The sequence below is a fragment of the Nipponia nippon genome, unplaced genomic scaffold (genome assembly GCF_047370975.1).
Source record: "Nipponia nippon isolate SJK-2023a ecotype South Korea unplaced genomic scaffold, ASM4737097v1 scaffold_5, whole genome shotgun sequence".
In the NCBI taxonomy this organism is placed as follows: Eukaryota; Metazoa; Chordata; class Aves; order Pelecaniformes; family Threskiornithidae; genus Nipponia; species Nipponia nippon.
Window position 1 is genome coordinate 88,626,707 of NW_028262369.1, and position 13,658 is coordinate 88,640,364.

Below are 13,658 nucleotides of genomic sequence, written 5' to 3' on the forward strand. Positions count from 1 at the left end.
CTCAGCAAGAACAAGACAGCAACATTAGGTTTTTTGGGAAACGGTCAGTGTAACCCATCTTTCTGCATCTACTGATCTAGATTTAGAACATTCACTGTGTTCACCTGTGGAGACTTTTCAGACAGCACTTCTTTATTATAAATAAATGTTTTGCAATCAGAGTATTTATGTTGTTGCTGGGAAAAAACATCAGACTAATCCTTTAAGGTCTCTTAAAAATATAGAACCTGGATATAGCACTTGATGAAAACTAAATTGTTCCCAACACCTCTTGGGAACTATAAATTTGCGTGGGTGAATTTTCCATGGAAATTCAACAATTTTGATAGAATGTAGCTTAGATGTTTGCATTCTCAAGCACATTTTTCTCTCCTACTATCTGTTGCACACTAACATTCAATTCTCTGCAAGACACAATTGATCAGTGTTTAAGTGAAATTTGACACAAGCTTCTTCAATACGTGTTTAGAACTGCCTCAAGAAAAAATATTTTTTCTCCTCCTTAAACATGTTTTTGGTTCTAAATGCAAGCCCAAATTGCAGCGAACTTTTTTTCTGTCCCCTCCCAAGTTGGCAATAAAAGAGTGAGCTGCAGAAAAACACCACATGTACTTGATTTAAAAACAAACAAAGTAGACAATGAAGACTGTAACATATCTTCACTGATTTTTAAGAGATACAACACAGATTCACTTACACAGTTTAAACAAGTTGGATGAATAATTGGAAAAACTTGCAAGATGCGAAAACCATCCAAGCCCTGCAGATGCTGAAGCTTTCGACAGTCCCACGTCTAGGTAAGTTGCTACTTTTGTATGCACAATGATTTTCAACATTATTAGCTTTGTTAGTGTGATCTGCTTTATACTTACATTTCCAAGACCATAACGATGTTGGCTTTTTCTTCAAAGGCATCTACACATTGGACAAGTTTTGGATGATGGAGACAGTTCATGATGCTGATTTCATCCCTTATGTTTTCTTTTTCCTTAGCAGAATATGCTTTGAAAAATTTTCCTGCCCAAACTTTTCCAGTCTTCTTTTCAACAAGCCTAAAGACTTGTCCAAATTTCCCCCTGAAAATATATAACTATTTCCATAAAACGTTTTTGCAATGTATGGGCCACAATGAATGGCAACATTTTACTAAATATTCCAGCCCAACCACTCCATTCTGAAATAAAAAAGTCTTCATATCAAGTACTGTTCTGTACTGATTTTGTGCAGAGTAATCTGCAAGAACTTTTGCATGAATACGACATTTAGAGATACCCCACTATTCCAATTAGCAAGTTTTATATAAGACGGTTAAAAAAATGGACTCTTACTAGGCTTTAATTCATGTGACTCAAGTTTTTCTGCACAGTTTTCTATAGGTCATATACCTCTGCAAAGGCAGCAGATAGGAGACATCGTCTCAGGTACAGGATATAGGTGAAATCAGAATCTGAATGCAGAGGCTGCAGTACTATTATTTCACATTGCTGTATATGTACAATCCTACCTCTATGATATACTTCTCAAAATCTGTTAACGGCAGCATACAGGATCCCCTGGCCTTCAGCACCACCAGCAGCAGAAATTGCTGGAAGATTATCATGGCACGCAATTCACATAACCACGAGTTTGAGCACTGAGAAGCACAGCCAGGCTAATCACTGACCTTCACTGAGCAATACTATTAATGCTCTTGGGATTCTGACCGCTGTCAACAGAGATTCTAGCCCGCGGGCAGGATAATCTTATTACCACTAATGGATATAATGGAAATGCAAGTACACAATGTGTACCTTTTTTTTCAGCTAGCTTTTAGAACACTGAACAACGAATGAATCCTCTAGCTTTATTCATTTGTGGGCTCCATTTTCCTTGCCAGAAATGCATGTAGTGCCTATTTAAAATTATCAATTAGTAGGAATAAATGATTTTTATGGAGTGGAGGCCAACATATGTTAAAATCTATTTTTACTGCAACAGAGGAGCCCAGCTGGAATGTTGAAAGTGCAAGACACCATCAAAGAATGAATGCACATGATCTTCATAATTGACTGGTAGCCTTGAAAACTTCGTGTGTTCAAAACCACAATATAGTACTTACGATCCCAGTCTTTCTTCGATATTATAGACATCTGAAACTTTTTGTTCCGTGTTGATAGTAACCGTCCGATAGTCGACCTCTGTTTCTTTCCCTTCTACAAATAAGTATTAAGGACCATGATTAAAACCTCCATAAAACATGAATTAAAACCACAGATTTGCATTTGTCCTGATTAAAATATGAACTTCTTACCGTCATCAGATAGCTCCACTTCGTCCTCTTTAAGTTCTATGATGAAAACAAAAAGACATGAATAACTTATTATGTAGGATATGGTACTTACATAAGATAGTCAAATTATTCACAGTAACATGGGCAACTGGTAGACCCTATGGCTAAGCAGCAAAAAGCAGTCAGGGAGTTTGTGCATTAACTTCATAATTAAAACCTCTTCACCACTTCTACATGATTATTGACTACACAATCACAATCTGGTCACCATTTCTTAATAAATCAAATTCATGTGTTTTGCAGTACTCATCTATTATACCTGCCTACTAGAAATATCAGCATACTGAATCAGTTCAAAGTCATCTAATAAATAGCTTTAGGAATGCCTTAGTGAAATAGAAAATAAATTAAAAATATTAAAATCAATAACATTTCTGGTTCAATCACAAATCATATTCTGGCTTTTCTATGCATTTTTTTGGATTGCAAAGCCAAAAGTAAAGCAAGTTGGTACATTAAAAAATTTCCTGCAAGCATCCAGACAAATTTTTCAGACTCAAGAGGACTAGAAAATTTGGACAGCACGCACTTTCCTGAGCATGGCTGAATTTTGAAATCATTGAGGTCTAAGTGGAGCCTCAGTTCTGCAGGCATACTCAAAGGCACGCAGAGACGTTGGCAAGCCCGGTGACAGAAGACAAAGTAAAAGCTGGCCTGAGTGTCTTGATTTTCATTTTTAATTTTCATGTGCGTGAACTATCAGTAGCACTGGTTTGTGTGTTGTTCCCTATGTTGCCTGCAGGTATGAGGGGAAAGGGGTTGTAGCTGGAATGTTGTTATATATTACTGACACTGCTTGGGCTTGCTCCTAAGACCTGTGGCTATGAGCAGTAATTTGAGAAACTGCAAAGGCAGTTGCACAGTGACTTGTACAATTCTCCCTTTAGCTGCTGAAGCTGCACTTTGCCATCACAGAGTGCAAGCCTAACCAAGTGATTTATCCCCACTGTGTCAACAGATTTATGTTATGAAACATTAATGCGGTACTGTGGACGCTGTTAGGTGCTTTAGAGTGTAGAGTTATATGCAGCAGATGAGAAGAAAACAAGAGAAAAAAAGGGTGCAGGGTGAGCAGATAGCTGGTCTGATGCGTGGGCATCACCTTTTCACATCCAACACATAATGCTGCATCTGTGTTCTGGTAGCAAAGCCAATCAAGTAGATATAATCTGTTACTGAAGCCCTTCTCTCTTTTTTCTGGATTTGCAACCCTTGTATGTCCCAGCACAGACGAGCTGGTTTGTAGTGATTTACCAGAAGAGCAGGGAGGGAAGCGAGCCCTCCCCACTCAGGGGTGGCTGTCCTCAGATCTTCCTCGGCTAGAAACCACACTTGCATAGAGCACATCACATTTTCCTCCCCTTTTAAGGGCTGCATAAGGGAGCTGATCCCAACCACACTGCCAGTAGTTAATGTCTGCCAAATACTGATTAGACAAAGAAGTCAGTTCCCAGTTCTGCAGCGACACTATATTGAAGCCATGAACTAGAAACATTTTAGCCTGCCAGTGGAAGCCTAAATTAGATAAGCGGAACATATCTGAGCTTGGTAAGCACTGAGTAGCTGCACTAAAACCTTTCTCAGAAGCAGGTTAATGGTACCAAATCTTCGTCAAATGTGGCAATGCCTACTTTAACCTGTTGTGACTTACAACCTTATTTTAGTAGCTGTTTTCTTTAAATGCAAGTGAAAAGTTAGCCATGCCTTTCTTCACTAAGATTATATTGAGATTGCACTGGCCACCTCAGTATGAAAATCAGTAATCAGTCTTTCTGGCAGCAACGGAAAATCCCTAGTTACTCAGCTGAGTGTTTACATAGATGGCAGCTTAAAGTCCTGGCTTTGAGAGGTGCTGAACACATGCATTTTCCACTGCCTTTAGTTAAAGCACCAGTTATATTCACACACTTGAAAAAATGTACTTTATATGACTTGCCCTTTCTCCACGCCAGCTGCAGTATCAAGAATTAAAATCAAAAAGCCCTGGCATTGAGAGCACCAAGACAACCCACCCTTCTGCAAACAGAATGCATTTTCATTTCACTCAAAACAGGGTTTTTTTGTTGGTTTTTATATGTATCACAATGATTCATACACTTTCTAGCCTTTTTGAATTAAATCTATGTAAGAAAACTCTCAGTCTTAAAAAGAAAAATAGCTTGTTTGCTTTGGTCCAGTACAAGTAGTGCTTGCTCTAGGAAAACAAAATGTAGGGAAGAGTCAGGTCCCCAGCTCTGGAAGGTGCTCATCCTGCAACTAAACGAAGAGAGCATTCAAGCACAGGGAATTTTATTATGAGGAACCAATACTGTCTAGCTTCCTTTCAATTTTATTTCTACTCTGAACGCTATTTTCCCCCCTTTGAAGCGAAGCTGTGTCTTGATTTAGATCAGGTTTTAAATCTTTACAATAGAGGAAAGTAATTTCTCAGAATGCATCCAATTTAGCACTTGAAGAGAAATATGATTTACTTTCGTTTGGAATGTCTGTTGAGAGGCCTACACAGTTGTGTGATGCTGCACCACTTTCCTATCATTTTGTCTTGCTGTGGCAATAAAAGATAACATCACAAGGATTATGTGAGACACTTAAAACTCCAAAGCCCTGCATGCATAAGTAGGGAGGGAGAGAGACAACACATAGTCCACTCCACAAAGACAGGAAAAATGGCAGAATACATTATTCTTGGTCTGGGCTTTTCGGTGTGGTATGACTATCGAAGTGATCCTTGCACAGTAGGTAGATGTGGGTGCACACAAAAATATGCATTCGATATCTGTTTTTAAAAAATAATGCTGATTTTTGTGTGTGTTTAAGATTTTGATACCACTTTCTGAATAATTTCTAAAATGCTCCAGCTCTTCCCATTAGTCCTTTGAGAAGATCATAAGCAAAAAGTAAGAGGCAAAAGATACTGAAAAATATTTTTACAAGTATGTGCAACTGCAATCAAAAACCCTAAAAAATATTTTTAGTACCCATAACACTGCAAAACCAACATGCTAAGTAGGATAGCCTTGAATTCACAAGATTGGTGTACTAGGGGCAACAGGACTGAGGTGCTCTACCCTGCTGGGATTTGAAGCATAGGAACTACAAGTAGGTATGAGAGGCTAATTCAGTTTTTGATGCATATTCAGTGCTTGGCTAGCAGCAAGCATATTTACTTTTTCCAAAAGCAAATTTGGGATAGTGTTTATGGCTTGTTTTTCCATGGTGTGTCCAGTATAAACTGTCATGAATCCATCAGTATGTTTCAGGTAAGCCACCAAACATCATCTGCCGACTGGGCATGGTCTGAATGTGTAACCTCTGTATGAAAGGTTTCATCTCCCATTACCTGTGCACTGAACTACAGACGTCTGTCAGCCAGCACTCGCACAGCAAGCCAGAAGTCGAATTATTGGTTGCTTTCACTAGGCAGGGTTTTGGGATTCCTGAAGCCAAGTTTCCACACTGGATGCATGCAAAACTTATATGCTCAGACACCCACATGACGTCTGCAAAGGGACTTCAGCACACTTGCAGCCAGCATAAGCATTCATTGCACAGAGGCACATGTGAAGGAGTATCTACAGCTGCCTGACCTCACTGGGGAACTGCTAAGATACTGTTTAATGGAATTTAGATTTTTTTTTTTCCTCTTAAAAACTAACCTTCTTGTTTCTCTCCAACTTTTACCAGCTCAGATTCTTGGCTGGGCTCGCTGATGCCATACACGTTAGCAGCTCGCACACGGAATTTGTACTCCCGGTCAGCTTGCAGGTCCTGCACATTGAAAGAGGTGCTGCGGCAGGTAGTGAGATCTGTCCATTTGTTATCCACTGAGTTCCAGATCTCCACAGTGTAGGACTGCACCGCGCTTCCACCATCATAAGAGGAGCCGTACCACGAGAGAGTGAGGGAGGAACTCCGTATGTCTGAAGCGCAAGGTGTTCCAGCAGGTGGGTCTGGTTTATCTGCAGAAACATATGCAAAGCACATTAGATGAAATTGTGAGGGTAAGAGGTAGGACTTCCATTAGGGTATCACTGACCCCACCTAACAGCCTTTTTCTTTTCATGCCTTTGCTCTGCTTTAGAGGTTTGTACTACAGGGAGAAGGAACAACTGCGGCACAGACAGACGTATCTGAATTAACTAACATGGACGCCAGTCCCACATGGGCCTAAGCATGGGTTGTTCAGTTCCCTGGGCATCCTGCTAAACCATGCTGAAGCCTAATGCCCTTCACAGCTGTCATTACAGAAACTATGGAGACTAAAACCAGTCACAGCTATGCCTGCAAGTACTGAAATCAAATCTCCCATAATAGTGCAAACCACTCCTTGGAGAACTTCCTTAGAGGTTTACCCCTGTAACAGTCACCGTAGCTGTGACACTCCTTCTCCAGCTCCCTTCATCTGCTTCCATACTTCAGGGCCACTACCGATGCTTCACCACCTCAGAATGTGCCACTCATCCAACTATACCTGGGTAGCAGAGATACTAAAACCAGTTTGTTGGCACAGAAACACAGATCTTGAAGGGCGACAACTTTGTCTGCTAACAATTTAGTGAACAACTTCGCCTATGTGCAGTTTTTGGAAGCCTAGTGCACTTTTTGGTAAAAAGGAATTCAACTTAGAATACATCATTTAAATAGTGAGATTTTTTTTAATCTTATGGGCATCTTGGAAATCGCTGGGGAGGTGGACGATAGAAACTTCTGTTTTTCATCAGTTAGAGGCTTGCTCCCGTACTCCTTATTTGCATGAATAGAGCTGCTGTTACCAGAACCTGGTGTGCAGATGTGCAGCCAACTATGCAAACATCCGATACAATACGAAACCTTTGCACTTATATGACTTTTTCAAAATGAAGTTTAATGATTACATAGTTATTGAAATGAATGTTTTGCTAAGACAGAAAAATGTTGACTTTTTAAAAAAATTACTGATTAAGAAAATAATTATGGAAGTTAAGCACTTCAAAAGACTTTAAAGGGAACAAATATCTTCCTTGGGAATAATCCTCTCAGAAGTAATCTAGCAAAACCTACAAAATAATGATGATGTTGATCTGGATGAACTAGTGGCTAAAGGTTGAATGAGAAATCAAAGGATGGGATAAAATGACAGAAGATGAAAAGAAAAAGATAGAAAGCGTGAGATGCTACAAACAGCGGTTACACTGGACATGGACTGATAAAATCCTGTTGCATTTTGCTGGTTAAAACTGCTAATGGACATTATCACTTTCTCCTTAAGAAAGGCAGAGCTGGCAAACCAGCCAAAAAATACAGCCACTTTCTCAGCAATAAAAACATCCAAATGCTGCAGAAAACTGCCGTGGACTTTGATCAAAGCCTTACTGTAGCAGACTGTATCAGTTATCCCTCCATACTGAAATTATCATTCCTAGGAAAATGACTGAGCAGACAGAATAGCCACAGTCTGCCACAAACATGCCTTTAGTTCTTGGACAGAGGGATCTGATCAAGACAGTTAAATATCAGTTCACTATTTGGAAGAGTGCAAGTTCCGTTGACCAATGATTTCCCTGAAAAGACTTTTGTAATTCCTTTTAGTTCAGTTGTGATGGAAAATCCATCTCCCTCCACAACATATTAGAAGATACATAAATAGAACTTGTTAAGTATGAGGGAAAAGACTGGGAGAGAGGAAGGGAGATGGACACCAAGGGTTTGCTGCTGCATTCAGCATGAGAATGCCCAGGTGGAAGAAAAAGAGACTGCCAGAACGTAGGTTATCTTTATTCATTTTGGAAACACTTAAAACACCATTCCACTAGGAGTCATCATTATACAGTACATCTCTTGTTGAACACAAGTATCAGAGACCACATGTCCTTAACCTCTGGAATGGCTTACTGCCCTGCTTAGTTGTCACATTTTACTCCCCTAATTTTCTGGCAGAATAAAAGGGACTATTAACAAGCATGAATTTATAGCGTAGATATCGTGAACTGAATCACAGAGAAGTTAAATGATTTGTCCAAGATTAGAAAGAGATTGTAACAAAGATGTGAACTGAATCTTGATCTCCTGGTGCCCAAACAGCAGCACCCCTCTTCCCTGTACTAGTCCTGCCCCAGCCTCCTTGGAGCTGCAAGAAGTGAGAGTTCAATGCTCACACCACTCACAATATCAGAACCCTTGTACAATAATACAGCAGCCAGCAGGGAGCTGGTTGCGTGACACACATGGATTGTGTGGTTTTAGTCAAACAGCAGCGATAGCCATCTTCTTTTCACTACAACTTCTTATCCATGCAGACATTGTAAGGAATGATGCTACCTCTGTCGTCTTCAAAATCTGTACAGAAGAAGAATATTCAGCTCTGTTTCTTGTTTTCCAACTATATAATCATCATTGCATCATCTCAAGATGCAGATAGAAGAACCTGGATAAGTAACAGCTGACTTATCCTAAATCCAAACAGAACAGAGCAGTTGCTGATAGCAAGAGGAAAATACTTTGAAGAAAAAGCTAAGCCAGTAGTCTATCACCTTACAGAGGCATCTGTTCGGGTTTGCCAAAGTAGTGCAGATTCTCTGACATCTGCTATGCACACAGCTAAGTCTGGATGGTATGTGTTTGTTTTAAAAATAAAAAGAAAGTGTTAGCTTGCTGTAATGCTCTGCACTGAATTTTACATTGAAGGAGGAAAGAATGCATATGCTTCGGTCTTCGCAGAGCACAGTAGCCAGCTTCCTTTGCAGGACATGAAAATACAGTCTCTCTTTGCTGACTTTCAATACTATTCTGTTTCCAAATGAAGGTCTGGGCATGATTTATCAGTTGCCTAGGCCACAGTTACCTTAGTGACCTCTCTTTCCATGACTCACCTAGATAACTGCAGTCCCTTTGGCCAGCATAGTTTACAGAAGAAAGGCTTAGGTATGTGAGCACTGGAGAGAAAACTTTCATGGCCAAGGGGACATCAGCGATAAAGAAAATGTTACATGGTTTTAGTCTAATATCTGCCAGCCTTGAGAATATTTCTACTTTCCTAATAAATTTTTCCGGGTAGGCAAAGATGAAAACCTGCAACCCTGGCTGGATTCTCTTGAGCCAGAAAGACGCACATTTTTGTTTGAAGTCCATGTGCCGCTGCTTGCAGATCTGCTCGATGTATAAATACTGGGGTAGTAGCTGCTATGGGAGATCATAAACAAGAACGAAAGCCTAATCTTTCCTCTTTCTTAATATGACAGATGTATATGTACCATTTTACCACGCTTAAAAATTATTTGTTATCAGACTGGATGGTATTCTACAGCTCTGTTCATTCAGAGAATTTGCAGATGGTCTCTCCATGTGTCTGTTTTGTTTCTCAACAGTTTATTCTATGGGGATTTTAAAGGTTACCCTTTATTCATCTGTCTGTATTGAAAGCTAGGATATTTTGCCAAACTACATTCCCTTCTGGGATATGAAATAGCTATCAGCACAATTAGCTGCTTCCAATAAAAATAACCAGTGGGTTGAGGAGGGGTGTGGAAGTCAAGCACAGTTCTCTATTTTGTTTTCAGTAGTCTCTAGTTTTCAGTATACCATTAATGTCCCTGAGCTGTCCATCTTCAATATTTTATTTGCATGTCACATGCGGTCTTTCACACACACAAACATACTTCATACTCAGGCTTATATTATGAGGGCTTTACATAGGCTTCACTGGACCACAATTTTGTTCTTCCTGTTCTGGACCAAACTGTAGCCACAAGCCAACATGTGAACTAGAAGAAAGGGGAGCGCATCCAAAAATACACTGCTCCTTGTGAACATTTCTATAGGGGAAACAATGAATTTAAAATATTGAGCTCTAACTTCAGTTTCACTATTATATGCAACAAAAGAAAACATCTATATATTCTACACCATGAGATGTCTTAACTATATGAAAGTACATGTACTCCACTCTTGGCTAACTTACAGCATGCATATAATACCAAAATCAAGACTTAGCTATGTTTTATGATATTCTAGATTGTCACGGTCAAATTGGCAGTATCCACACATTCCTGTTGAACTTGGTCTGAATCCTACAAACCCCACCTCCTTTGTAGAAAATAGTACTTACACCTCTTTTACTAGGATGTGTGATCACCTCATTTGTCTAATAGTATGACTGCAGAGGCTAACAAGATAGTTGGACGTTGGCCAGTTAAATGCTAAGGGGGTCTCAAGCTCAAAGCTCCCTACGTAATCTCTTTAGGAGTATCAGTAGGGTTGCCCCGAGCTGGCTCCCAAAGCCTAGTGGCAGGCAAAGATGGACAAGCAGCTGATTTGGCCTCAAGCCTGCCTCTGGGACTGTTCTGCACAGCAGCACAGAGACTGCATCAAGTCACTGACACTAGTGGCACCGAGGAAGCAGCAGCAGCAACTCATACGTAGTATATGCCATGCATAGTGGAGTAAGAAGGGAGTGGAGGTGATGTGAAGGAGGGCTCTACTGCTTTCCTCCCTTTGTGCTCCAGCAAACTAGGCACAGATAAAAAAAACTCTATTTCCCAACAAAGGGAGACATAAATTACCACAACCCCAGAGCAAGGAGGTCAGATTCCAGTTTATTCTTTGTGGCATGCGTTCCTTAGGGCAGATGGCAAGGTCACGAGCTGGCCTCACATGAAATGTATAAGCCACATTTAAGACCATACCAGGATTGAAATGTGCACTTCTTATTTACTCCCAAATTGAATTCAGCTGCACTCCTTCCTCAGACAAATTCTCAGAAATATTTTGGTAAACAGGTTTTGATATACAGCCTGAAGTAACCTTCAATTAATTTGTATTTGTACACTCTGAGAAGCATAAAGCATAAGCATGCTCAGCCTTTAAATCATTGCTATTTATGAGACAAATTTGACTTGAGGTCCTTGCCTTTTTTTCAGTGGTGTGTAACCCAAAATTCCTCCTGATAAGGAAAGGGACTTTCTGTCTTTCTGCATACATAGGTGGTGAACCCACAGCTCATACCGGACATCCACATAACATGAAACCGTGCTATCCAGATCTCACTGCCTTCTCCACACGGCCCGGTTTACAGAGTTCACAGAACGCAAGCACCATTCCAGGAGACCAAAAAAGGCAGCAACCTCCTTATCTAACTCTGAGCGCAGGGACATGGAAATTGTTCTGCTACTTGATGTGAGGGTCAGGCTGAGCCAAAGCAAGGCGATAGGGCTTGCTGCACATTAAGAGCTTGCAGGGCTCTGGCGGGCTCTTAAGCAGCAATGCTGTTCTAGTAGAAAGCCTCTGAAAACTGAGAACAGTATAACCACAGCCTCTGAAAAAAAGTTATTTCTCTTTTACAAACAGGCAGCACTGAAGCAATGTCTCTGAAGTAGTTTTCTTTATCTGGTCTCAAAATTGGTTTGGTTTCTTTCTAAATCCAGTTATCATATTACTGTATAACACTATTATTAGCTATTGTGATATTTGTCTGACAGATAAAGAACAGACAGAAAGAAACAATTTAATTCCATTCCACAAGCTGTTTAGCCAGAGAAGGTATTTAATATGCTGCAAAAGCCAGTTGAACACTGTCCATGCCGACAGCACTGGCAAAGCCTTCATTTGAAATTCATCAGCAGGAGAAAAGCGAAACCATAAAAGGTCATAACTGAACTCCGCATTATTGCTGACAGGGCTCAGGGTCATGGCAGACCTCTCTGCTTTGCTCGGGAAACTATGCCCTGCAGCTTTTTTTCCAAGGGAGAGGAGTGCTATAAGTAGAGATATTATTAGCCCTTAACACCCTGTAACTCCCATTAGCACCCTTCTGGATGTTAATGTACCACAGGTTTAGCATAAAATTAAACTAGAAAAGACTGCCTGCATTCTCCTGCAAAACAACAAACGAGAAGTTGAAAGGAACAGAAATTTTCTCCTAATGAAACAGCCTCCCCAGCAGAGCCGAGGACCACATGGACAAGGTTAGTTAGCTCAGAGGACCAGAGTTTGAAATTCACCCCTCCCGGCAGTACACACTGCGGACTGCTGCTAGCCTCCTCGAAGTGGGATCCCTCACCACAGTGCCCCTCCCGACAACTCTGACATAAAACTAAGCTATTTAAAAACTGCCCTTTTGAGACCTGCGGATAAAGTAGCTCACAAATACTGGAGGCCCAGAGCACCGCTTCGTGCTGCTGTTCCCACTTTGCCAGTTGGGATAACTGAGGCATAAAAGAGTGAAATGACCTTGCCCAAGGACACGCAGGAGAATGGAGCTGGGAACGAAACCAGAGCTCACCACTCCCACGCAAATGCCCTCAGCACAAGAACATCTCCTTCTGCCACAGGCCTAATGGAACAAACAAATATATAATGCATTCTCAGGAGCCCTTTTTCTAAACCATCTGCTCCTGTGCCTGAGTCAACAAGCTATTCGGCTTATTCATGTGCTACACGTTAGGCATCTGGTTTGATAACTGATTGAATTAGAGCTCCAATACCTGTCCACTGAAAGGCAGAATAAATTTTAGGACTTTCCCCAGTAAGACTATCAGCAGATTCCAAGTCTCCACTGGGGTGGGTTTGGGGCCTAGGAACCCCATGTTTGTGTGCAGGATTCGTGATGAATCATTTCTTAGTAACTAAGACATTCCTAGCATTTAACAGCAGGGAAAATACAGGAATTTTGTTGTCAGAAATACTGTCATTACATTTCCTTTTCTTCAACAGAAGAAAGGTGAAGGCAAGTATCAGGAAAAATAACTAAGCAGGGAGTTCTACTGGAAGTTCTCCTAAAAGAAATGACATTGAAACCAGATGGCCCTCCAAGGAATAATTCTGGATCACTATACTGGCACTGATGCCTAGGGCAACGTAAGCTGTTTTTCCTCTATACATTGTGATCTTGCTGTGAAAATTTAGTTTTGGTACAGCTGCAGAGTTTTGCCACCGAGCAGTAGTTGGGAAGCTGACAGCAGAGGTTACAACACTGTTGACTACGACAGCAGCAGCAACAACAGCAATGTAAGACATCTCTTCCTTAACCACCAGTCTAGTTGCCCTTTAACCATAAAACTGGTGACAAAAATCTTCCAGCAATCCAGAGGAATTTAAAAGCCTAAAGGTTAGAGGCCAAGTCCACCCACATATTCTTAGGAAATTCACTGCATTCTCGACCCTAACTGTAAACAGGGAATCACATGAATAGTGCAAGATATAATCTGATGCTTCTCAAAAGAAGACGAAGTTTCAGAAGCATTCACGTTAGCACTTCTGAGCTGCAGTATTTTCTGTACGAGTGCCTATGGTTGTTCTGCTTCATTACCTGCTTACAGATGTCTGCACTCGCTTTTCCAGAGGGAGAACGCACAGT

General features: G+C 40.8%; 1 protein-coding gene across 3 annotated transcripts in view; it reads right to left on the reverse strand.

Annotated features, from left to right (window-relative positions):
* Nucleotides 1–13,658, reverse strand: part of MYLK (myosin light chain kinase) — a 219,619-nt gene that overhangs the window by 24,963 nt on the left and 180,998 nt on the right. For all 3 annotated transcript variants that reach the window (XM_087731529.1, XM_087731530.1, XM_087731528.1), the window contains 4 exons: nt 5,986–6,288; nt 2,291–2,326; nt 2,099–2,192; nt 873–1,076 (listed from right to left, as the gene is read on the reverse strand). In XM_087731529.1, coding sequence (XP_087587655.1) covers nt 873–1,076; nt 2,099–2,192; nt 2,291–2,326; nt 5,986–6,288 — 637 coding nt within the window. The remainder of the gene's footprint in view (nt 1–872; nt 1,077–2,098; nt 2,193–2,290; nt 2,327–5,985; nt 6,289–13,658) is intronic.